Below are 26,397 nucleotides of genomic sequence, written 5' to 3'. Positions count from 1 at the left end.
AGCTTGGAATTGCAGGTACTCTTAGCCCATTTAGTGTCTTATGGTGGAGACTGAATTACAGTTCTTTTACTTTGGGATTTAGCCTTTTATTTTGTTTAATTTACTCATTAAAATGTTTACTAATTGTTTTTTGAATAGGGAGGACATTCCCGTGGTTCAAAGTTCAAAGATGTACATTGGAAAAAATCTCTCTCCTCTTCCTCTCTCCCAGCCACCCTACTTCCTCTCCTGAGACACAAACTATGTTTTCAGTTTCTTATATATCCTGTCAGCAAGAGATGATACATATAGAATCAAATATATATATACATATACATATGTACAAACATTTCTTTCTCTCACAGCTTTCACTTTTTTAAAAAACCAAATGGCAATGTATATTATACACATCATTCTCCTCCTTGCTTTCTTTGCTTAATATACATCCTGTAGGTTTTTCCATATCAGTACTTCTTACTTTTTTATGACTGCATAGTACTCCACTGTGTGGCTGTGTTGTAATTTATTTAATCAGCCCCCTATTGGTAGATAGTTGGGTTGTCCTTAATTTTTTGATTTTATAGTGCTGTTCTTGTACATAAGAGAGTATATGTATATGATAGATTGGATATCTTCATAATTACAGCCTAAAGCATTTTCAAATACAGTTTCTTTTAAGCAATATGACTATACTTCTATTTTTTTTATTATGTTTGTATTAAAAACATTGATCCCATTGTTAATCATAGTATAATCTATTTCGGGGTAGATAGGGCATAAAGGAGAAACGGATTAGAAATACACAGCATATAGAGATCAAATCTTTGAGGTTTACGTTTGATCTGTTTTCACCTTTCAAGCCCTAAACTATCTGTTCCATGAAACAAAGAACACACCCCGAGCCGGATTTGGATTTAGTCATTTAACACCCTGCAGTTAGCACCTGAGCAGTCTGGGGCTGAGCGCCCCCCAGGCAGGGAGATACTATTCCTCCAAATATTTCAGAGTAGATGCTCTCCCTCTTCTCTTTTGTTCCATAGGTATTTAATCAAGTTCCTTGCAAAGCTTGCTCAGACCAGTGACATTAATAAAATGACTCCCAGCAACATTGCAATCGTGTTAGGCCCTAACTTGTTATGGGCCAAAAATGAAGGGTGAGTAATCATTTCCCATATCCTATTATTTTAACTTCTTTCCGCCTGATGGAAACAATAGAAATGTAACTCACTCCTGAAGTTGATCTTTCCCTTTAGCTGACTTTCTCGGAGCACTGCTGTGAGCTGGGTCCTGTCCCAGACGCTGGTCACACAAAGGTGTAGGAGACCTTGTCCCAGTCCTCAAGGGGCCCCAGTCCTGGGCAGCCAGGCAGGTGGACGGCTATAGTGCAGTGATAAGCTCCGCATACACGTCTGTGTATCACAGACGTTATAAAGGAGGAAACAGCTCAGGTTGAGAAGTTCAGGAGGCGATGGCACTTGAGGGGCTGATGGATGAATGGTTTCCCGCACGTGGGACCTGAATGAGCCCCGCACAGCGGGTGTGAAAGGGCCTGGTGTCTATATTGGCTGGCGGGGGGGGGGGGGGGGGGGGGCGTAATCACGTGGCCTCATGTAACTTGAGCACAGGGGCCGTGAGGCTGTGGCCGAGGTTTATGGAGCTGGAGCCGGGTTAGGAAGGGCCTCATGTATCTTGCTGAGATGTTAGGAACTTATTTTACGGGTCATGGGGGGGAAGGGAGATCAGAATTTCTCAGCAGAATGACTTGATCAGATTGCATTTAGAAAGGTAATTTGTTGGCAATGAGAGCTGTAGATTGACTGGAGGAGAGGGATCAGGGAGGTCAGCTAGAAAGCGTCTGGGAAATCACTCACGTTGTTGTCTGCTCTGTTTGGTGGCGTTATGATGATCCATTTAATCCTCACAAGTTCTCTCTTGGAGTTGGTGCTTTTGTCCTCACTTCTGCAGGTGAAGATGCTGAGGCTTAGAGAGGACGAATAATTTGCTTAAGGTTGCACAGCAGGGAAATGGTGGGGCCCATAGAGTCTGTCCTTAAGCCTCACCACCCTCCCCTGCCCCCCGTCAGTGCTGTTCAGCTTTGGAAAATCATGAGCGGTTCAGATTTCCATCAAAAAATGCAGGGACTTTCTGAATCAAAATCTTTCTATCTTTAACTCATTCATTCCCTCATGTATGCTCACTCTTGTTTCAGAAAGTATTTATAAGATTCTTTACAAAGATCCAATGTCATAAAGCAAATCAAAGATAAGTAGATATAAAAGCTAACTACATGGCACAGGGATATTGGCTCAGTGCTTTGTGACAGCCTGGAGGGGTGGGATAGGGAGGGTGGGAGGGAGGGAGACGCAAGAGGGAAGACATATGGGAACATATGTTTATGTATGACTGATTCACTTTGTTATAAAGCAGAAACTAACACACCATTGTAAAGCAATTATACCCCAATAAAGATGTAAAAAAAAAAAAAAAAAAGCTAACTACATAGTACATCACATCTTATAGCAAATAAATTCCAGGAAGACCACAGAGGTATATATAAAGAGTGATGTCATAAATATGGCAGGTTAAAAATAAATAAATAAACATAAACACGGCAGGTAAATATTTATTAGCTTTGGGGATATAAATGAATTTTATAAACATAAAATCAGTTCTGGAAACAAGTAGATTTAGCTCTATAACAGCTAGAAACTTCTGTAAGTCAGAAAGCTCCTTAAATAAATGGCAATTCACAAACTAGTAGTTCCTCAAAACATATCCAGATATGTAAAAAGGTCTTGAAATCAATAGACAAACAGTACCTCCTCAAAAAGAAAAATTTGCAAAGAACACGAGTGGACGGTTCCTCCCCAGTTCTAAGGTTCTAAGGTACGGGAGGGATCAGAATCCAGATGGGCAGAGGGAAGTGTGAACAGGTGGGGAGGGTAATTTACAGACAGAGCTTGCATTTTAAGCTGGAATTTAAAAGGAGCTAGAACTTTCACCTGGTTGGAAATTGGGGTGAAAATGTTCTCCCCAATGGAAAGAGAGGTCAGAGTGATAAAATGAGGGGGGGAGATAGGTTTGGGGCAGTCAGGTGTGGGATCCAGCCTATCAGGGATTCAGTGTCTTCATTTATAAGGCCTCAGAACAGTCCCCATGTTGTAAAAATTAAATGCAGGGAGGAATCTGAGGCTCTGAACGTGGTAGGTGCTCAGTAGGTGTCAGGCCCTTGCAGCTTGTCTGCTTTCCCGTGTTCTGACTCTGAACTGGATATGAGCCCCTCAACAGCAGGAACGATTCTTCTTTATTTTCTTCCTCGTGGGCCCTGGGCATTCGGACACAGTCAGCTTCTGGACATGCATCTTGGGACCAGTCCACATACGTGCGTGACAGCCTGAATAATATGTGTAAATGCGGGGGCCCAGGTCTTCTGCTGGTGAGAGGCACCCAGAAACACTGCGTACGCTCGGCTGCATTCTAGGCAGAATGGGCTTGTGGTGATCTGGGGACTTAGAAGATGACTCCCGGGGAAGGACTGTGCCACCGTGTCCCCAGACAACTGAAAACCAGCGTTTTGACACACTGTTGGTCACTGACTTACACCTAGTTGTTATCACAACACAGACTAAGAAGTGACAGCCGAGTCAGGGCAATTTTTCTTCCTGGGTGATCACTGCCACACCCCTAGGCCAGGGCCTTGTGCGTTTAATTTTTGCATTCGTACTTAAATGTTTTATCCTTTTGATATAAAATATTGAATTGCCCTGACTCAACCTGCAGACATCAGAGGCTGCCTAGGGGAGGTGTTTTAACTTTGTGAACTTCCTTTGCAGAACGCTAGCCGAAATGGCAGCGGCCACATCCGTCCACGTGGTTGCTGTCATTGAACCCATCATTCAGCATGCCAACTGGTTCTTCCCCGAAGGTAACTGCCACTCCGAGTTCACTGACTCCAAAAGCACAATAATGTACAACAATAGTATAAAAAATCTTTCTGAAGAAGCAGATACTTCAGTAATCCCTTCATGATTACATAATTGGCTTCACTTTTTCACGTTTCTTTTTAGACTATTTGCATTCATATTTTGACAAAGCAGTAACCACGTTATTGTGTATTTCACTTTGTTTCACTTAACGTGGAGTCATTCATTCAGCCAGTGTATACTGAACACTCCCTAGGCGCATATGTTTGCTGGTAAGAAGACATGCTGTCTTCCCTGGAGGAGCTTGGTCACTGGAGAAGGAGGCTTCATCATCAGAGAAATTGTAACACATGGCACATTAGAAGGAAGATGGATGGGGAATGAGTTGACAACTCATGCTGGGCACAAAGTGCCGGGGATTGCTTTATAGAAGAGGTGACACTGAATATGCAGGGATCCTCAGAGCTTCCGCGGCTCCCTTTGCGGGTACCGGTTGGGCAAGTGCTGGGAGTCTGGACCTCCCACCCCAGCTTCGCCCAGAGCAGCCCTGCTGTCATCCTCTGGCGTGTAAGCTCCATGAGGCCAGGGCACGCTCCTCTTTTCTTTACCACTGACTTCCGCCGTCGAGAATCACGCCCCACTCATGTAAGGTTGTGCAGTAAATGTGAGATGGATGAATGAATATTGTCATTCTGTCCAAGATTTCCCTTGAGAAAACGAGTCTTCAAAATCTGCTATAGGCAGTATGGAATTGATGTTGCCTTTTATTTCTATTTAATATCAAGCTGTAAATATCTTATTTTTTATGATTCAGATGAGTATAACCCATGCTCACCTTCCTCTTCTGTATTCCATGATTTTTTTTTTTAACAGAAAGGAAAGCAGGGGAGTTGTGTGACTTGGATTCTGAGTCATACCCCCTCCCCTATTTCTGGTTTTCTTATTTTACCCACCACCCTGGTTTGGTAAACTGTCCTTTAAGAAGGTGAGAGTGCCCGGGGCTTCCACCTGTGAAATAGTGAGGGCTTGTGGATGGAAGAATGAGGCTCCTATTCCAGTGGGGTGTCCTCAAGCTCCCTCAACCCCTGTGCCCTGTGTCTCACATACACTTGTTTCTTTCTTCTGGCAGAGGTGGAATTTAATGTATCAGAAGCATTCGTACCTCTCACCACCCCAAATTCCAATCACTCATCCCACACTGGAAATGACCCTGCCGACTCGGGGACCCTGGAGAGGAAGCGGCCTGCCAGCATGGCGGTGATGGAGGGGGACCTGGTGAAGAAGGAGAGGTGTGTGCAGAGCTATTGACTTTCACACCAGCGGTCGATGGCTCGGAGAGGAGTCGGTGGGCCCACCGTCCCTGGTCCTGCCTCAGTGGCCTTGCCATTGGGGAGTGGCCTGCACCCAGGCCTGTTAGAGTCCAGCTAGTTTCAGGAATTCCGCTTTAGTCCATTCCAAACATTAATCTGACCCCAAAGTAGGTGTGTAGCTTGTCAGTTAACAATCATACCTGACGCATTCAAGCTTAACTGGGTGGTCTCTGATAAGCCCTACACAGTAGCATCACACACATGTTACAAATTCACCTAAATGTACTTGGTTGGGGAAAAAGAAAGAAAAAGAAAAAAAAAAACGTTAGGTATTGTGGACGTCTGTCCAGGAGCGAATGTGAGAACAACCCACCTCTCACAGTGACACGTGCGAGTTGGTGTCCGAAGACGTATATTCTTTGTATAACCTGGCCCCTCACTGGAAGCCAACCATAGAAACCTCAGTGTTTGCCAATTCTGGAATCAAAAAAAAAGCCTGTGTTGGACTCGTGAGAGACAGCGCTAGTCTCTGTTGCTAGGCTCCTGGGTGATTTGTGGGATTTTCAAAGGTCCTTAAGGCTATTTGGGATTTTTGCCTTCAGATGCCAACCCATCCGACGTGTGTGCTGCGGTGCCACTGCGCTCACCGATAATGCTGAGTTAGAAGTCGTGTGCTTTTCTCGCATACATGCAACAATGTTACTGAAAGTAGTTTTACACTAAAACTAAACAGCAAGCTCTTATTCTAATTGCCCAATCTTATAGTGTGGTCTGTTTTCTGTCTTGCCCTTTTTTTTTTTTTTAAACCCATAGAAAAGGAAAAAGCTTTACTTTTCTATTCTGTCACTTCTCTGAACCCACACTCAGAAGTGCTTCCTGATGACAAACTCTGTCCTCCACAGAATTAGCCTTTATGTATTTTAAGTTACAACATGGAATGTTATGGGTCTAGTTAGCACACAATCAACAGTTCTTAGCCATCTTCCTGGATGGATTCCCCCCGCCAACTGACCCAGTAGCCACAAGCTCAGGGGGCCATGTGTCTTTTTATTTTTTGAACTGGAAAAAAGTGTTAAAGTTCATACACCAGTGGGCTTCAGTGAAAAGTGAATATCCCTTCTAACCTGTCCTCCAACCACCATCCCCTTCCCAAAAGCAACTATTTTTCCAATCCTACACATCCTTTCAGATACGTTCTTTGCACACGCATAGACCAGTGTTTGCACATCTCAGCTTAAGAGGCAGTGCAGTGTGACAGCCTTACGTGGCCACGGGTGGTACTTCTGCACTCAGCTTCCACCTTGATGCCCAAACACACAGGTTCAAGATAATCGCCTTGTACATCGCACTATGGAAGTAAAAACACAAACATGATGTCACTTACTCAAGATGAAGGCTGCCCGTTTGCTTTCAGCTGCCCATACCCACTTTGAGAAAGGGCATCGATGGGTACCAGGTCCAAGTTTAAAGCCCACTTGAGTTGCTTGCCTGGGTAACAGGAGTGACCGTTAATCTGGTCCTTGCCGCTTCACTGCATGCTGGGCAACTTGGGTGGCTGTCCCTGCGTGTGGGGTTTTACACGCGAGGACCGATGGGCTTCTGTGTCAGTAGTCGGCTTGCATGGTGTGTTGTTGACTGTTTCTTCTCTCTGTGTAGCTTTGGTGTGAAGCTTATGGACTTCCAGGCTCACCGGCGGGGTGGCACCCTAAATAGAAAGCACATATCCCCTGCTTTCCAGCCGCCACTCCCGCCCACAGATGGCAGCACCTTGGCTCCAGCGGGCCCAGAGCCCCCTCCCCAGAGCTCTAGGGCCGAAAGCAGCACAGGGGGTGGGACTGTCCCCTCCTCTGCGGGCATGCTGGAGCAGGGGCCCAGCCCGGGCGACAGCAGGTAAGGAGGCCAGCATCTGCTGGCAGTGGGTGCCAGACACCCCAGCCTTCTTGCAGGCGCTGGCCTGTGGGCATGGCCTCCATGCCGCAAGGATCACTAGGCACGGAGTGAACCAGCTTTGCCTTCACTCCTCCGGTTGGCAAAGGATGGGAAAAAAAGACTGCAAATTGCTTGCTTCCTTTCCTGTTTTCAAAAGAAAGCAACATGTGTTTGCATTCTTTACCATACTGCTTTGGGGCTGGGAGCCAGAAGCCGATAAGTGTCTAGCAGTCTTATAAGCCTCTCTTACCTGTTTGATGTGTACTCGTTGTTCGTGTACCATTTGCTTGTTGTCATTCAGTATGCTAACTAGTAAACATTTGAATGCAACAAGTTAGTGAAGTTATTATATTCCTGGCATTCACTCACTCATCCATTCATTCATCCGTCCATCCATTTATCCATCATCCATCCATCCATCCATCCATCCATCCATCCAATCAGATTTACTGAATAAGTGAGTACTGAATAATATGTGCTGTCTCTGCTATACTGAGCACCCCCCCAACCCCCTGGCTTTCAGTCCTATAGGGCAGGTGATACATGAGTACAAGGTAGAAAATATGATGATAGGTTTTCTTAAAAAGCTCTTTTGTTGCTTCACCTTTTGGTTAACCACCTGGAGTGGACTAAGAATCTATAGCAACTTTAAGGAGAAATACCTTTGAAGTCGAGACCTTTATTTGCACAAATTCAGTTCTCCACTCTGACCCAGGCAGATGACCACCAGAGGCCACTTCAGGTGGTATCTCGGGTCGTACAGAACTGGCAGCTGCTATAAAAGATGAGCCCCTCCAGTACGTGCTAACATTTTTATTGCATTTGGTCCACCTTGGCCACCTATAAAGCACTAAATGATTACATATAAAGTAAAATAAATGATAAAACAAGGATGGCCTGTTAATCGTGTACTTGTTTTCCGCCCAGAGGTGACTTTGCCTTGGGAGAACTCCCTCACCTCTTCTTTGGGTGGAGAGAGAGCGCCTCGTGCTGTGTGAAGCTAGCTGCTTAGGTGATTGGAATCTCGTTAAATCCTTATAGCTGAACTCTGAGGACTTCGTGCATTCCTGAATACCTTTCTACCCGCATAATTTGAGGAAATTCACTTTTTTGGTTAAAAATATCTAAGGCTTCAAACTCCCTAGTGCTTCACGTGCACGTCGTAAGCTCCACGTTGGTCTTTCCGTAACTGCTACCACACATGTATTCGTTTGGGCTTAAATCTTTTTCTTGGAGAAAAAAAGTCTCAGCAAACTCTTACACATTTTCATTTACCTGTAGCATTCAATTTGTTTAATCAAGGCTAAATATATTATTTAAGATAATAATTAGTCTTCACTGCAGAAGGACAAATAGAACGTCAGTTATCAATTTGCTCTGTGTTTCTTTTGCTCTGTAGATATTTTTGTGTACATCTCACTAATGCCATTTACTCTTTGGTGACTTTGACAAATTGTAGCTATAAAGTTCAGTATAAAAAGTTCTGAGCCAGGGCTTCCCTGGTGGCGCAAGTGGTTGAGAATCTGCCTGACAATGCAGGGACACGGGTTCGGGCCCTGGTCTGGGAAGATCCCACATGCCGCGAAGCAACTAAGCCCGTGAGCCACAACTACTGAGCCTGCGTGTCTGGAGCTTGTGCTCCGCAACAAGAGAGGCCGCAACACTGAGAGGCCCGCGCACCGCGATGAAGAGTGGCCCCCACTTGCCGCAACTAGAGAAAGCCCTCGCACAGAAACGAAGACCCAACACAGCCAAAAATAAAATAAATAAATAAATTTTTAAAAAGTTCTGAGCCAGGAATTAGGAAGCCTGAACTCTGATCCCTACCCCAGTATTAACCAACTCTGGGCCCTGAGCAATCATTTAGCCTCTCAGAGTTTCTCTTTCGTGAAGCCCAAATTATTGATAATAATTGAGTGCTTTGTAATTTAGAGCAGTGTTAGTATTTTGCTATTGCATTTGCTTAGTTTTGTGCAATGTATATGGCAAAATCGCATTATTCTGAAGTCCAAAAACCCTTTCATGTGTTTAAATACTGCCCAATTTGAGTGCAAGTACGCTAGAACTTGAAATGGCCTCTATCATGATATTTAAGTGGCAAAGTAGTTGGAAGATAGTCTGATGCCATGAGTCTCATAAAATATGTGGTCCTGTGTGGCACCAAATGTTAGCTTCACAGACCCAGTGTGAGCTGTTTAAACTCTCAGATCACCTCCTTGCCCGCTGCAGTGAAAACTCTAGCTGGAATTTGATATTTTACAGCATGTTTAGCTTTTATAGCTGAGAATGCCTGACATCTAACTTGGCTTCTGCTTTCCTTAGTCCTCCAAAGCCCAAGGACCCTGCAGCTGCACCTGCACCCGGGAGAAACAGCAGTCAGGCGGCCCCCGGCCAAAGCCAGGCCCAGGCCACTGCCGGCTCCCATCAGCTCTCTCTGGGCCCTACGCACAATTCCGCCGGCCCGAGCCCTCACACGGTGCGCCGAGGTAAGTCACCACCTTTACTCCGTGCCCTTGGGGAGGGATGTGCAAACCTTCCTAGGTCGGTGCAGGGGTCAGGTTGAGAAGCTTGTTCCGATGGTTCCACGTCTGTTATAAAATGGCAAGCAGAAAAACCAGTCGTTAAGGAAAAGAATCATTAAAGGGAGATGGAAAAATGGAGAACAGAAAAGCAGACATTTAAGAATATGTTCAAGCTACAAAGCTTAACAAACAGTCATTTCTCCAGAAACGCCCCCCGTTTTCCAGGAATCTGGCGCTCCAAGCCCTCGCTCTGTTTTGGACCTGCCACAGCCTGGCCTGTGTCCCAGCCGGGCTTCGTGAGTCTGGGAGCACTCGTGCCCTCTGGATTGGGATCGGGGCCTTCTAGTTCCCTATTCACATGTAATCTGAACTGCTCCCACTTACGCCCTCGTGGTCCTCCACCCAGCAGCCAGGGAAATGGCTGTTTTTCCTTTCTTTCTTTCTTTTTTTTTTTTTTTTTTTTTTTTGCGGTACGCGGACCTCTCACTGCTGTGGCCTCTCCCGTTGCGGAGCACAGGCTCTGGACGTGCAGGCTCAGCGTCCATGGCTCACGGGCCCAGCCGCTCCGCGGCATGTGGGATCTTCCCGGACCGGGGCACGAACCCGTGTCCCCTGCATCGGCAGGCGGACTCTCAACCACTGCGCCACCAGGGAAGCCCTCTTTTTTTAATTGAATGAAGGATTCTTTAAATTCTATATTGCTTTACAATTTTCAAAAGTTTCACACAAATGATTTCATATAATCCCAAAATAACTCTCCTTTTTTTTTCCCTACTCCTATCTTGCACCTTCCCCCTTCCCTCTCCCCACTGGTACATTCCCTATATCTGTGAGTCCACTTCTTTTCCGTTTTATTCACTAGTTTGTTGTATTTTTTAGATTCCACACATAAATGACATCACATAGGATTTGTCTTTCTGTCTGACTTATTTCACTCAGCATAATGCCCTCCAGCAGGGGGTGGCTTTAAAACACAAAGCAGAGCGTGTCATCCTGGCTGAAGCTCTCCAGTGCCTTCCATGCAGACCTCCCACCACGCACCCTGCGTGGCCTGGCCACGTGGTCTGGCCGGGCCGCCTGTGAGCCCAGCTCTTCCCCTGCCCCCTCACTCACTTCAGCCTCGCTGGTCTGCACTCTGCCCCTCAGTGCACTAACCTTATTCCCTCTTTAGAGCTGCACACGTGTTCTCTTACAGAACGTTCTGTCCCACGTCTTCACATGGTTCCTTCTTTTTTATTTTATCGGGGTAAGAACACAACATGAGATCTACCCTCTTAAATATTTGTGTACAGTATCCAGTACTGTACTCTTAAGTGTACAATACAGTATTGTGCTATAGGCCCAATGATGTAAAGCTACCTGACATAATTGAAACCTTATGCCTATTGAATACCAGCTCTCCATCACTCCCCATCTCTACTGTATACCCCCAGCCCCTGGCAGCTCCCATTCCACTCTCTGATTCTAAGAGTGTGACTATTTTAGATGCTTCATGTAAGTGGAATCGTGCAGTATTTGTCCTTCTGTGACTGGCTTATTTCACTTAGTATAATGTCTTTAAGGTTTGTCCATGTTGTTATATATATGACAGAATTTCCTTCCTTTTTAAGGCTAAATAATATTCCATTTTATATATACACCACATTGTTTTAATCCAGTCATCTGTCAATGGGCATATAGGTTGTTTCCATGTCTTGGCTATTGTGAATAATGATGCTTCAGTGACCATGGATGTGCAAATAATCGCTTCAGGATCCTGATTTCAGTTCTTTTGGATAAATACCCAGAAATGGGATTTCTGAATCAATATGGTAGTTCTATTTTTAATTTTTTTTAGGAGCCTCCATACTGTTTTCCATAAGGGCTGTACCAATTTACATTCCTACGAATAGCGTATGGGAGTTCCAGTTTCTCCGTATTCTCACCAGCACTTGCTGTCTTTTTTTTTATATTAGCCATTCTAGCAGATGTGAGGTAACATGTCGTTTTGGGGTTTGATTTGCGTTTTCCTGGTGGTTAGTGATGTTGAGCGCCTTTTTATATGCCTGATGGCCATTTTTATGTCATCTATAGAGAAATGTCTTTTCAAGTCTTTAGTCCATTTTATTTTATTTATTTATTTATTTTTGGCTGTGTTGGGTCTTCGTTGCTGCACGCGGGCTTTCTCTAGTCGTGGTGAGCAGGGGCCACTCTTTGTTGTGGTGTGAGGCCTTCTCACTGCGGTGGCTTCTCTTGTTGTGGAGCACAGGCTCTAGGCACACAGGCTTCAGTAGTTGTGGCACGTGTGCTCAGTAGTTGTGGCTCACGGGCTCTAGGGCACAGGCTCAGTAGTTGTGGCGCACGCACTTAGCTGTTACGTGGCATGTGGCATCTTCCTGGACCAGGGCTCGAACCCGTGTCCCCTGCATTGGCAGGTGGATTCTTAACCAGTGCACCACCAGGGAAGTCCCTTTAGGCCATTTTAAAATCAGGTTGTTCGTGAGACTTCCCTGGTGGTCCAGTGGCTAAAGACTCTGTGCTCCCAATGCAGGGGGCCTGGGTTCAATCCCTGGTCAGGGAACTAGATCCCACATGCCACAACTAAGACTTTGCATGTCTCAACTAAAGATCCCGCATGCCACAACGAAGATCTCGCGTGCAGCAATGAAGATCCCTGTGTGCCACAACTAAGATCCAGTGCAGCCAAATAAATAGATAATTTTTTTAATTTCTTTTTTTTTTAAATCAGGTTATTCATTTCTTTGCTATTGAGCTATAGGAGTTCTTTATATATTTTGGAAATTAACACCTTGTCAGATACATGGTTTGAAAATATTTCCTCCCATTCTGTAGGTTGCCTTTTCATTCTGTCGTTTCCTTTGTTGATTGTACCAAAGCTTATTAGTTTGATGTAATCCCACACATCTATTTTTGTTTTGTTGCCTGTGCTTTTGGGGTCATATCCATGAAATCACTGCCAACACCAATGTTGTGAAGCTTCCCCCTGTGTTTTCTTCAAGGAGTTTTAGAGTTTCAGGTCCTATGTTTAATCCATTTTGAGTTGACTTTTGTGTATTGTGTAAGGTAAGGGTCCAGTTTCATTCTTTTGCATGTGGATATCCAGTTTTCCCAGCATCATTTGTTGAAGAAACTATCCTTTCCCCATTGTGTATTCTTGGTACCCTGTCGAAGATCAATTGACTGTATAGGCATGGATTTATTTCTGTTCACTCTATTCTGCTCCACACATGGTTCCTCCATCATTCAGGTCTCAGCTCAAAGAGTACTTCCCTGGTGAACCCTCCTTGACCACCCAGTCTGAACTGATGACCACCTGCCAACGCCACCACTCACATAAATTATTCTCTGTCACATCACTCTATTTCTCTCAGAGCCTTTTCCTCCATCTGAAATTTTTAAATTTGTTTTTTAGCGTATTGCCAGTCTCCCCTAGTAGCTCTTAAAGAGCTGGGATTTTACCCGTCTCATGCACTGCAATATTCCTAGCCCTTGTCCTGTGCCTGTCCTGTGCCTGTCCTGTGCCAGAGAGGGCACTCAAATATGTGTGGTCTGAGAGCTCTAAGTGCCTCTTAGATCTAGAACAACTTGGGATGATTTAGCTGTCCCCCACCATCTGGGACATTTGGCAATGTCCGAAGACGTTTTTGGTTGTCACAGGCAGGGAGGGGAGTGGTATTGGCATCTAGTGGGTAGAGGCCCGGGATGCTGGTAAACATCCTACAATGTGCAGGACAGCCCCCAGCAACAAAGAACTATCTAGCCCAACATGTCAGTACTGCTGAGGTTGAGAAACTGGTCTAGAAAGGGACATGATTTACTGAAAATGCTTCTAAAGCCAGTTAAATTCCATGTGAACCATGGTGCCCTGTCTTAACTCCCAACTGTATTTATTGGAGGATGGATAATCTTCAATATGAAATGACATACATATTTTAAAATTTTTTGAATTTTATATAATTTTAGACTTAAAGGAAAGTTGCAAAGATAGTATAGAGAAGGCCCATATAGTCTTCACTGAGCTTCTCTTAATTTTACTATCTAACAGAACAACTACTGAAATCAGGAAATTAACACTGATACAATATTATTAGCTAAACTTCAGGCTTTGACCAGATTTCTGAGTTTTTCCAGTAAAGTTTTCTTTCTGTCCCAGTATCAATCCAGAATCCCATGTTGCATTTTCTTTTAAGATGTACAATACAATGTGATGACTTAATATATGTATACATTGTGAAATAATTACCACAGTCAAGTTAGGGGGTTAATATCCAACATATATAAGAAACTCATACAATTCAATAGCAAAAACACAGATAACCCAATTGAAAACCGGGCAAAGGATAGATTTCTGAGTCCACATCACTTTAATATCTCCTCTGTAACCAGGACTGGGGAAATGGAATAAATAACAGTTTTGCTATTGAAAAATCTTAAGAAGGCTTTCCTCTGAGCCACCACCACCTTCATCTGTATCCCAACTGGTGCTCAAGGGAAACTAGGTCTTTTCTACCTGGATTCCAGGTAGAGCCCCTGCTTTCAGATTGAGGTTCCTTCGTAGCCCCATTCGGAGTCTTTCCTGCTTCCTTTTTCCTGCAATCATAGATCTCAGTTTGATCCTTTGTGTGCCATCCCCCACCCTGGCTCAGCCTCCCAGCACCTTCATGGTGGCCTTAGACGAGGCCTGCCTTGCTCCCAGCCTGGCCTCCACGATGGACGTGGCCAATGTGGGACTTGAGCCTTATCACGCTACTCTCATGCTTCCTCTTCTAATTCCCTCTGCTCCCTTAAATGTCAAGAATGATCTTTTATCCAATATGAATTTATAATTAATATTGCTTAGAACAGAGAGCTAGAAACCTTTCTTTTCAAGTTGTTTATGATAACCAGAGTGCAGCTAATATTCCAGATTCCTTTGTCAGCTGGTTGGTTGTTTCTGTGGGAAAAGGTCTTCCCAGTTCTGGGATCAGAAGTTCTAGACCAATAGAGTAGACTTTATACTCCTTTCATTCCTGAATCCTGGCCCCTATGAGCAGGAAGCCAGGCAGTGCAGGAAGGAGGAAGAGGGAAAAAAGAGTCCAAGGAGTCCACAGGACATGGTGTGAGCCTCTGTTCTGCTCCGTACTGGCTGTGTGACCTTTTACAAACACTTGACCTCTCTGAGCCTTGGTTTTCTGCACCGTGAAATGGATATAACAATGCCTGTTTTGCGGTGTGCTTGTGAGACTTAAATGAGACAGTCTATGTAAAGGGCCCAACTTGGTGCTGGTCATGTTAGGTGAGTGATACATGTTCATTTCTTCCCTTCGTTTCCCTCTCCCTTCCTTAGGCGATTAGTAAGATCTCAGCAGAACTTGAAATATGCTAAAGTCTCTCCTTTCCACCCAACCTCTCAACCCAAAACCAGTCTCCAGACTTGTTTTTTCTACCTACCTTACCATCCTCAGTACCAAATTCCCACCCGCCAGTGGTGCTGATCTCAGCTGGTGTAGGGGGGAGACTGATGTGATTCAGCTCTCCTTAGAGCTGAATCTAAGGCGATCGTCCGGATCTGTACTTTTATCTAGAATATATCTATTAGCACAAGTGATTCTGGAATTCATAGAATTTCTGTTATAAAAAAAAATCAAGTCCTCTAGGAGAAGATGGCTTAGAGCAAGGGGCCCACGGTCTGTACAGGCAGACCAGTCGTGCTTAGGGGTCCCCCCCCCGCCACCACCGCTTAGCTGCTCTTGCTTCTCTGTGTCTCTTCTCATGAGAGAAGGTCGCTGTCAAGTAGGCTTTGAACGGAGACTCCATGTAGGCGGGGTGGCCTCCATTAACTGAGTTTTCTAATTATTCAACTTTTAAAATGACAGGTCTGTAAAGACCTATATGTGTCTAATGTACTTTTAAAAAATAACCTTTTTATTTTGGAGTAATTTTAGATTTACGGGAAAGTTGCAAAGATAGTCTGGAGTTCTCGTATACCCCTGACCCACTTTCCCCTGTTAACATCTTACATCACCACAGTACATTTATGACGGCTAAGAAACCAACGTTGGTACATTAGTACTAACCAAACTCATTTTGTTCGAACGTCACCGGTTTTTCCTCTAACAGCCGTCTTCCAACCCCTGCTGGCTCCCACCCAGAAGAGCACAGGGCATTTAGTCATCACGTCTCCTTACTCTCCTCTGGCCTGTGACGGTTTCTCCATCTTCCCTTGTTTTCTCACGGCCTTGACAGTTCTAGGGAGTACTCGCATTTTAAAGACAGTCTCTCAATTTGCGTTTGTCAGAGGCTTTTTTCATGGTTAGACTAAGACTGTGGGTTTGGGGGAGGAGGACCATGGTGGCGAGGTGCCGCCAGCTGGTGTGGTATTGGGAGTGGGCGTGGGTGCTGATCTCAGCTGGCTTACACCAGCCTCGGTGCCCTGGCCCGGGGGGCGTTGGCCATCACCCTGCTGCTCTTCCTGAGAGGTGTTTTTCCTTCGTGCAGCTGTTAAAAAACCTGCTCCAGCACCCCCGAAACCTGGAAACCCGCCTCCTGGCCATCCCGGGGGCCAGAGTTCTCCAGGAGCATCTCAGCATCCACCCAGCCTGTCACCAAAGCCGTCCACCCGAAGCCCTTCTCCCCCAACTCAGCCGCCCGGGCAGGCCCCAGGCCAGCCCTGCGCCACCTCGCAGCTCTCCGCACCCCGGAGATACTCCAGCAGCCTGCCTCCGATCCAAGCCCCCAACCACCCGCCGCCGCAGCCCCCCACGCAGGCCACACCGCCGCCAGCGCTCACCAAGCCAGGCAGTCAGGGCCCACCGGCCCCCGGGGCCCTGCCCGGTGAGCCCGGACTTGAGCAGTCCTCCCACACCCCTCCCCAGACGCCGACGCCCCCCAGCACTCCGCCCCTAGGAAAACAGAACCCCGGCCAGGTGGTGAGTAACCCTGAGACCGCGCAGCCACACGCTGGAACCTTGCCGAGACCGAGACCAGTACCAAAGCCGAGGAACCGGCCCAGCGTGCCCCCACCCCCTCATCCTCCTGGCGCCCACCCCGCCGGGGATGGCAGCCTCAGCATCGCAGCTCCCACCTCCTCCAAAATAGTCACGGGTAAGTGGGAAGTGGGTTCAGACATTTCCCCCTGTCCACTCTACCTGGCTTTTTACTGCTCCCCCTCATTTAGGCTTTCGTTTATATCAGGGGTTGGCAAACTACCACGCAGGCCAGATCTGGCCCTCAGCTTGTTTTTATAAATAAAGTTTTATTGAAACACAACTACGCCCAGTTGTTGACATATTCTTTCTGGCTTTCGTGCTAAAACAGCAGAGTTGTGTAGTCCTTTCAGAAGTCATATACTTCCAGAGCCTTCAAAGTTACTACCTCGCCCTTGAAGTTTGCCAACCCCTGATGTATAGGTTCACTATGTGTTTAAGAGCCATCTACATTTACATTTTTCTAGGTATAATGACCTAGTAATACAGGTGGAAGGTATTGTACAACTTGAGCATGACATCCATTTCTTAGTGAATCCCTCATTAAAATGCTTATTTTCCTTTTAAGAGTAAAAATATTCATAGAAAGTGAAGCATTTCAGGTATAATCTTAAAAAATGTGATTTGTTCCAAATTGGATGCTCTGGAAGGGAGATTTGGGACACGATCATATGAGAGTGCCAGCCTCTAGTGGCAAAGGACAGAAGAATCAATATTTCCTCATAATTCCATGGAAATCTGTTTTGGGTGTTGGTGATTGTACAGATTTTACCTACCTAATGGGGTATTTTTTTATAGACAGTCTAGAACATGACCATTTTCTTTAATTATGATTCTTTTAAAAATTTCTGTCCCAAGTGCTCTAATTTACTATTTGATTTAAGGATGGGATGGATAGATTTTTTTTTAGTGTGTTTTCTTAAAATGATAATTAGGGACTTTGAATCATATCTTAGAACAGCCTAGTTTTAAATTTTCCTAAGTGGAGCCAGTTTTAGAGAAGTAGCCGAAATATACCTCTGGGCCCTCCAAGCGTCCTGAATGACAATCTCTGCTGAAAATGAGCAAAGGATACACCCCACACTGGTACCCTAAGTGATGAGGGTTAACCGACTAGTCTTTCTTTGGATAACTTTTTTTTTTTCAGGAATATAATGCATGATTTGTGTGTGTTATAAATTGTTAACTTTTTTCTGATGATGCTTGCTTTTATGTTTAAAAAAACAAAGCCACATTGGTTTGTTTGTTTCCCAATAGATGCCCTTCCTAGCGCCCTCACAGGTGGGGAAGGTTTCCAGGACTAAGGTCTGTAACCCCCCCAAGCAGCTTCCTGCAGCTCCAAATGCTCCTGCTTAGCGGTGTTTTGCATACATGCTTTTGACTTTGTGCTCAGGAGCAGCCATCTGACCCCCTGCCATCCATTCTCTAGACATCACTTTTGTTTTTATCAGAAGCACTTTGAGCTGCAAATGCTTCGAATTCAAGAGGTAGATGTCAGTAGATTGCAAGCCCGATTTCAAGCCGCTCAGATAAGATACTAAGAAATGTCTCCTTTCTTTTTGGTAAGCCTTTCACAAGCATTCTGCTCTTTTCAGCGTGATTTCCCTCTCATTGATTGGCTCATCAGCATCACCCAAAGAGGTCTCTGGTGCAGTTAGCACGGAAAATTGCGTCCCTTGTGTCTTGAGCTTTAAGTTTTAATTTTACCTCTTAAGTGCAAGTTAACTGCATGGAGCTTCTTAATTTGGTGTTTGAATTTCTCAGGACCCCCCCCCAAAAAAATCTTCCTCCAAAGATCCCACACTAAATTTCTTTGCATTCTGGCATGCTTACATTTTTGCTTTCTTAAACCATATGAGCTTTTTGAAAGGTACTGTGAGGCTCATCTGAATCTTGCCTTTAGGTCCACACTTAGACGGAATAAGGCTCTCGTTACTGCTCTAATCAGCTGATCTGAGCCTTAAGCCTTCAGTGGACTACTTAGCCGGCGTTTCCACATCTTTGGTCTAGGAAGACTTTCTATAGACACCAGAAGGGGAAAACAAGAATGCGATCTTTACAACACAGAGGAGGACACAGAGGCGTGGTTCCGCCTTCCTGACTCCTAGGTGATGAACCCAAAAGTCTGTGGTTGCCCAGCTGGGTGTGAAAATCACAGAGTGAAGTGACTAAACCCTAATTAAGGCTGAGCCTTTTAACACTTCAATACTTGTGACACATCAGAATTTTATTCCCAGATCTTCCCTTTTATTTAGATGAAAGACTGCAGACCAGAATTATGTCTACTCTTTAATACCATGTTTACCTGGGGTGTATTTATTTCAGAAGCTTATTTTATTGATCTGCTATAACACTGCAGTGCTCTGTACTTTGACAATTGTCAGATAAGTGAAATTTGATATTATAAATACTTTTCCTTAGGATATTAGCTAAATATTTTAAAACCAATCTGCACTTCGAATTCTCCTAACTCAAGAAATTACAGGTCACCACCATTATCTTTGTATTACAGAATTAATTTTTAATTTCTTAAAATCCCCCGGATTGCCATTAGGAGTACACAAAAGGCCAGCGTTTAGAATTTATGAATATGCTCGTGTTGTTCATGCTGCTCTTAGGCAATCTTGGATATAGCCATTGGGTATTTCAAGAAGAAAAAAATGTAACTTCCCTAGACAGGTAGTCCTTTATTGTGACATCATGTTTTCACTTGGAAAGCTCTAGACAGACAAATTCCTGAGAACAGGTTATTCATTCAGAGCATTTAATCTTAAAAATTGAATTAAGGCCTGGGGATTAAGAGAGACTCTTGGGGGCGATTACTGCTGCCAAACAGGTCGGACAGCCAGTTTGTGGCAGCTCTGCACCAGCACCAGAGAAAGGAGGGATTCTGCTGTCGTTCTGAATCTCTTCCTAATTTGTTACTCTAGAAAGCAGTAGGAAAAAGAAAGAAAGAAAGAAAGAAAGAAAGGAAAAGAAAGCAGTAGGAGTTTAGCTTTGCAAGGAAAAGAGTTTGCATCTTGCTGTTTTTAAAGTAATAGATTTTAGCCAAGAGTGTTCTAATTTAACATTTTATTAAATAATTTAGATGTATGACCTGCCATATTCAGTAGGAACTGAAATTGGAATATTTAATGGTAAGGAAAAGGCACCTGATTGGCCAAAGCATTTTTGCTACTTGATGATCATATTTGTGCACTAATGCCTGCTATTAACCGGTCACTCTAACCCTGCCTGCTTGCACCCCTACTAATAGTGCATGTGCTAAAGGAGGCTGGCTTTGTTCATGCTTGCTGCCAAGTACTCTGCATACTAAGCATGTTCACAGACATGCAACACGTCATCGCCAGGCTGGCCTTGTTACCTCTTTAACTTCCAGTCTTTTCTGTACTGGGCAGGCTTGAGGGGTAGTGGAAAGAGCACACACTAGAATCAGACAAGCCTGAATTAAAATTTCAGCTCACTCTGTGTAACAATGGCACGGCACAACCTGGCTGATCTGTAAAATGGTGACATTTGTGAGAATAACCTTCAAAGGGATTACAGTAGATAAAATAAGAAAAGCATCGTGCGGTTCTTAATATGCAGGGGGTCTAAGTAAATGGTAGCTATTTATTATCATTTTTATGGAGAAAAAAAAAGATAATACAGAGTTAGGTATTAGATTCGTATGTCACCATTTTAAAAACTCATGCCGGGACACAGACGCAGGAGGTCTGGAGCCAGGCATCCATATTTTGATCCTGATGTGCCCCTTGGTGGTGGGTGAAAAAGACAGTGCTCTGGAGTAGAAAATGTTCTTGATTTAGTGAGGCTGGGATTAATTTAGTGAGTCATTTGTCCACTGTATGGTGGTAGAACGAGTCACAATAGTGGTCATCAGACACTTGGGACTTTGCTGGTTCTCATAGCCTTTGCTTTTTAAAATTAAACTCCTTTTATATCATGAAAGTAATGCTTTTTTTTTTGTTTGTTTGTTTTTTGCGGTACGCGGGCCTCTCACTGTTGCGGCCTCTCCCGTCGCGGAGCACAGGCTCCGGACGCGCAGGCTCAGCGGCCATGGCTCACGGGCCCAGCCGCTCCGCGGCATGTGGGATCTTCCCAGACCGGGGCGCGAACCCATGTCCCCTGCATCGGCAGGCGGACTCTCAACCACTGCGCCACCAGGGAAGCCCAGTAATGCATTTTTAAAAATAAGTATGATACTAAAGCAAATTGGGGATTAGAAACAATAAGAAATCACCCTTCCATAATTGAAAAAGTCCACCATTCATATTTTATTTTTTCCTTCTAGTTTTTTTTTTTCTAAAAGGCAAGGGGATGCACAATCATAATTATTTGGCATATACAGATTTTGATTTTGCGGTTTTATTTTACTTTACATCACATGCTCTTTCCCACGTTACAATGTAGTTTTTCAGTGACTGCATAATATTTCATTAAGCAGATGTATTATTGCTCATAGTTGGACATTTAAGTGGCTTCTGCTTCTACTTGCACTTTATTTTTAATAAGTAGATGTCAGAATCATGTCAAGATAAACATCCAGTGAGACTGGAACAGAATCTCTCCTTTGACTGAAATAATAAGAAGTTGACTCAGTCTCCCAGAGATGAGTCAGCCTCTCACAGCCCTAGAAACCTGATGAGGACTTCAAGGAAGTCATTCCCTCAGACTGTAGTTTAGAGAAGGATTTAATGATTGGGAGGGGGCTGATTCACCCTGCAGCCGTGCCTGAAATGTTTGATTTCAGCAAGGCATTTGGATCTCTTACCTGTCCAAGTGGCTATCAGAATAACCTTGGCCTTTCCGGAGGGGAGGTTTACAACCTGAAAGCACATATTCAAAATTGCTGGACCATACTCTAAATTGTAGAATGCCAGTTCCCACCCTCACAGGGTCCACTCCTGGATAAAGATACTCAAAAAAGGAGGGAACCAGGCTGCATTCGTCAGAGCCGCAGAGCAGTGGTGAACCACATGGCATTCTGCCTGTGAACGGAGGCTGTGACCTGGGCCTCTGCTTTCTTGTTTTTATTTTTGTTTTTTTTTTTCTCTTTTAATCTAATATCTTTCATATGAACTTAGCTCCAAGCAATATGCTCAAAGACCAGCCCTTCTTGGAATGCATATAATGAAAAATGATGCCTTGTGTAAATCTATAGCCAGCAGGGTTTAGAGGTGTTTAAAAAAATATGGAAGTGCTCCTGCAGGCACTTTCTAAAATAACCTTTATCTCCTTTGTACTAAGATGAGGCAGAGTGTTTAAGACTCAAGCCGTCATCTGCTTAGGCACTGTCTTCTCTCCCAGGCCGCTCACCCAAGGGCATACGTCCTCCTGGGGGTGGGGTGGCGGGGGAGACGCCCTCTGCAGATTAAGAACCAGGCTCCAGAGCCCAACCAGTCTGGCTCTGCTCCTCCTTCCAGTGCCGGCTGTGTTGGAGAGTTGAGCCTCCCAGAGGCTCCCCTGCTTGTTGGTTTTACAAATATAAGACCTGAATTGTCTGAAATGCCATCCAGCACCTGAACTCTTTGCCACCTTGGCACCTTCATAAATCTAGACGTTTCTCTGGGTTGTGGTGTGTAGGAAACCTCGAGAGATGGGCCTTCCAACCCAGGAGTCACTGAGAGTAAAGGGACGTCCCAGGAAGTAAGTGGATCTCGCAGCTCAGAGCTGTGGGCACGTGTCGGATCAGGAACCAGTCTCAAAGCAGTGAGCCTCCCAGGGTGCACCTGCATTTGCCAGCTCTGTCTGTGTGGGTGAGGAGAAGGTGAAACAGAAGTACTGCCGAAAGCAGCTCCCAGCAAGGGCAGACACGGTGTACCTGCACCACAGCAAGTGCAGAAAAGCAGCTCTTAGGCATAACAGGGAGACCCCAGCACACCCACCTCCCACTCTCCCTCCCTCTGTGCTCCCTACGTGACTAGCCCTAACCTGGCACAGTGAAACTACCACAAATCTGAACGTCTCCCTTCTCTCTTCCACCAGCCCTAAAATCCCTAACAAGGCTCATCATTTGCTAGAACTCACATCTACCAGAGAAACAAATTCTTCAAGACAGAAGGGCCTGTCTCCCCCACTTGGCTGTAGGCTTCATTAAATCTGTGTCTGGCTTGTTCACTGTTGTGTCCTCACCGGTAGAATGTGGGAGGTGCTCAGTAAGTATTTGTTTATGAATGAGGGAATCTGAGGCTCACCGTCTCACTAGGAAGAGGGCTGTGATTGGTTAAGGTGTCTTGTGAGCATGGGAGCGAGGGATGATGGCTTGAGGACCGTGTATTTACTGTCTTGCCGAAGGAGTTCCAGCCAACATAATAAGATGTGAAAAAGGAATTGGAGCTATATAAGTATTGGGTTGGCCAAAAAGGTCGTTTGGGTTTTTCCATGCTACAGAACCGGAACGAACTTCTTGGCCAGCCCGATATTAGAAATAGATGAGAAAATTAATATTTGTAGGAGATTTGGTGCTACACTCCAGTGCTTGTTCCCCCCTCCCACCCCAGGGACATGTGGCAGTGTCTGGAGACATCTTTTGTCGTCACACTGTGGGAAAGAGAGCTTGTGCCGTCAGCATCTAGTGGGTGAGGGCAGGGATGCTGCCAAACATGCCACAGTGCACAAGACAGCCCCACAGCCCAGAGGGATCCGGCCCCAAGCGTCACTAGTGCCGAGGTTGAGGGCATAGCATTAGTAACAGGAGGACACGCACCAGCCTCGGAGGAGGGAACTTTTCCCAGTGACGCTCAGCTATTCCTGCAGCCCAGATGCTGTCAGGAGATTTCAGTTAATGTGTTAGAGACATTGGTAGGAATAAGGTTTCCTCTCCTCAATCAGCAAGCAAACCCTTCCAGGGTTGCATCTCTGAGGACTGCCGTGCGCTCACAGAAAGGACCACCAGAGCCAGGAGGTGGGGCTGTGCCACGTGGCTGGCTGCCCCTGGGGTATCAAAGGCTTGACTCAACTTCTCAGGGCTGATGGTGCCTCTAGTAAGGGAGTGTGCGTGCATGGGCTGACTCTCAAACTTTCCAGCTTCTCCTCTCCTCGGGTGGCCTCTGGGGTGTTACCACGCACTGATACCATGTCTCCTCCTCGTGTTTTTGTCCAGACGCCAATTCTAGGGTTTCAGAACCGCTTCGCAGCATCTTTCCTGAAACGCATTCAGACTCAGCCAGCAAAGACCTGCCCGGCCGCATTCTGTTGGACATGGACAATGATACAGAAAGTACCGCCCTGTGAAGAAAGCCACCCCCTGCCCTTGACCCCTTCCACCCTGGCGAGTGGAGCAGGGGCAGGCAGACGTTCATCTTTGCAGACCAGACAGCGAGAAGCTTTCAGTGGAGGGAGAAAGAAGGCCTCATCATGCAGGACATGGCCTTCTCACAGCCTGAGGAGAGAGCCGAGGCTGACACTTAAAGCTGAATGACCTGTGTCTTGAAGAAGTTGGCTTTCTTTACATGGGAAAGAATCATGCCAAAAAAAAAAAATTTTTTTTTTAAAGAAAGAAAGAAAGAAAATAGAAATACCTACAGTGGAAAGAGTATCATTGCCGAGGCATGCGTAGGAAGCATTTGTCACCGCTATTAACGCAGGCAGCGCCATCAGCAATTTGGAATGAATAAAAAGCAACGCGTTAACTATCTATTTAATAAAGTACATCCATTACGCAAGTCACCTGCTTCCTGCTACTTGGGCTTTCGTTCTTATATATCACAAGGGAGGTTCCTCTTCTTCGGACGTGCTGCAGAATCATTTTGTATGAAGTATGGTCTGTGTCTACCCAACTGCCTCAGAACCACAAGCGTTGGTGGTGACTGCTGGATCCGTCACCTCAGCAAACTGGATTGCCTTGGCCTCGTTGGATTGCCAGAACGTAGACGGAAATGTACTGTTCTCTTTTTTTTTAAACAATGTAATTGCTACTTGATAAGGAGCGAACATTATTCTAGTTTCATGTTTAATTTGAATTAAATATATCCTGTGGTTTATATGAAAACTTCATCATTCTTAGAGGCAAAGCTGTGGATTGTGTGTGCGCATGTTGTCACTTAACTACGTAGAATTGGGGATGGGACGTCTGGGGCTCTAGCTGTGAATGTAGAAGTTTGAAAGAGTGGCGGGCAAGGTCACAGCAGTGAGACCAGCCACCAGGTGACCCAGAGACTGCCCAGACTGGCTGTCTCTTAGCGAATGTTCCATGGGCTGGGCTCTTCCTTTGCTCTCACCAGTCCTGACACCCTTTCTGGTCCGCAGACACTTGTCTTGTCTAGAGACACTTAGACCCTTGGAGGCCAGCTCGCAGTACTCAGCCCCACAGGCCTAGGGCAGGAGGCAGAGCCATTACGTTCCAGGGGAACATCCTTTTCCAGGGACTGGAAGGCACTTCCGTCCCAGGATTGAAATACTTGGGAAGAGTGGGTGGGGAATTGGAGCAAAGCAAGGCCGACGGGCTGGATGGCTGTTGTGACGATAGCCCTCCCCGTGGCCCAGATTTGGCGTCATCTTTTGGAACACATGCTGCCATGTTGGCTGCCCTGGGCGGCTCCACTGATAGAACTGCTCGCCAGGTGCATCCGTGACCCAGCCCTTGCTCAGAAGCCCCTGGACCTCCTTCCCCTATGAATTGACTTAAGTTTAACTTGAAAAGGGCAATCGCTTTTTCCTCTTAACTCACAGTTTCCTGTGCCCCAACGTGCTCCCTGCACTTATTAATTACATTGAAAATATGTACCTGTAGACCCATTTTCCCCGGTATCTTAAATTTGTGTTTGCCGAAGGCTCACTCTTTCCTTCCTCATACGCCATCCCTGCTCTTTTTTTATATATATATATAAATTTATTTATTTATTTATTTTTGGCTGTGTTGGGTCTTCGTTGCAGCACGTGGGCTTTCTCTAGTTGCGGGGAGCGGGGGCTACTCTTCGTTGCAGTGCGCGGGCTTCTCATTGTGGTGGTTTCTCTTGTTGCGGAGCATGGGCTCTAGGTGTACGGGCTTCAGTAGTTGTGGTGCGTGGGCTCAGTAGTTGTGGCTCTCGGGCCCTAGAGCACAGGCTCAGTAGTTGCGGAGCACGGGCTTAGTTGCTCCGCGGCATGTGGGATCTTCCCGGACCAGGGCTCAAACCCATGTCCCCTGCATTGGCAGGTGGATTCTTAACCACTGCGCCACCAGGGAAGTCCCCATCCCTGTTCTTTTTCTCTGCTCCCCCTCCCCACTGCCCTTAGCTTTAGAACAAACCTTATAGAGAAAGCAAAGGTCTCGATGTTTGTTGCTCATAAGCGTTGACCCCTTCTTCAAGGAGCCCAGCTGTCCACAGTCAGGCATCTCTGCAGACCTTGGAGATGCTTCCTCCAGGATGCCTGAGCTCATACTCAGGAGGGAGCTGGGACGCAGTGCTCGCCGAGGAGACGGCATTGGTGCCTGGGGACACGGAAGGGCCGTGATGAACAAAATGATTCTGAAATACAGCAAACCCTACCCTCATTATTTTAAGAACAGTGTTCCATTTTCACTCTCCTATTGTTTGTAGCAATCTCCCTGCCTCAACAGCTCCGATCTAAAGAAAAAGGAAACCTCCTTGCCCCTGTACATGTGTCAGTGGCTGCTCTCCATCTTCTTGGGTGGGCGAGTCATAGTGTGGGACGTGGCGGCTCAGTTGTAATTGCACCATGGCGGAAGCACCTCCAAGGTGCTGCAGAGATGTGATCAGCCCTGCCAGGGGAGGCGCCACGTCGCTGTCGCCTCGCCCTGGCACTACCCGCGGGAGAGAGGTAG

The 26,397-nt window shown here is 45.7% G+C and overlaps 1 protein-coding gene across 2 annotated transcripts in view; it reads left to right on the top strand.

Annotated features, from left to right (window-relative positions):
- The window catches only part of ARHGAP17 (Rho GTPase activating protein 17), an 89,641-nt gene extending 64,210 nt beyond the window's left edge, over positions 1–25,431 (top strand). The window contains exons 14-20 of one of the 2 annotated variants that reach the window (XM_079944083.1): positions 1,020–1,133; positions 3,813–3,904; positions 5,032–5,191; positions 6,869–7,102; positions 9,464–9,627; positions 16,141–16,746; positions 23,734–25,431. In XM_079944083.1, coding sequence (XP_079800209.1) covers positions 1,020–1,133; positions 3,813–3,904; positions 5,032–5,191; positions 6,869–7,102; positions 9,464–9,627; positions 16,141–16,746; positions 23,734–23,864 — 1,501 coding nt within the window. In that variant the 3' untranslated portion in view covers positions 23,865–25,431. The remainder of the gene's footprint in view (positions 1–1,019; positions 1,134–3,812; positions 3,905–5,031; positions 5,192–6,868; positions 7,103–9,463; positions 9,628–16,140; positions 16,747–23,733) is intronic. The other variant, XM_079944084.1, reaches the window with a different exon arrangement.
- Positions 25,432–26,397: the final 966 nt, after the last annotated feature.

This window comes from Stenella coeruleoalba (assembly GCF_951394435.1).
Source record: "Stenella coeruleoalba genome assembly, chromosome: 15".
Lineage (NCBI taxonomy): Eukaryota > Metazoa > Chordata > Mammalia > Artiodactyla > Delphinidae > Stenella > Stenella coeruleoalba.
The sequence above is the reverse complement of the archived record's forward strand: the minus strand, read 5'-3'. Positions and strand labels throughout refer to the sequence as shown.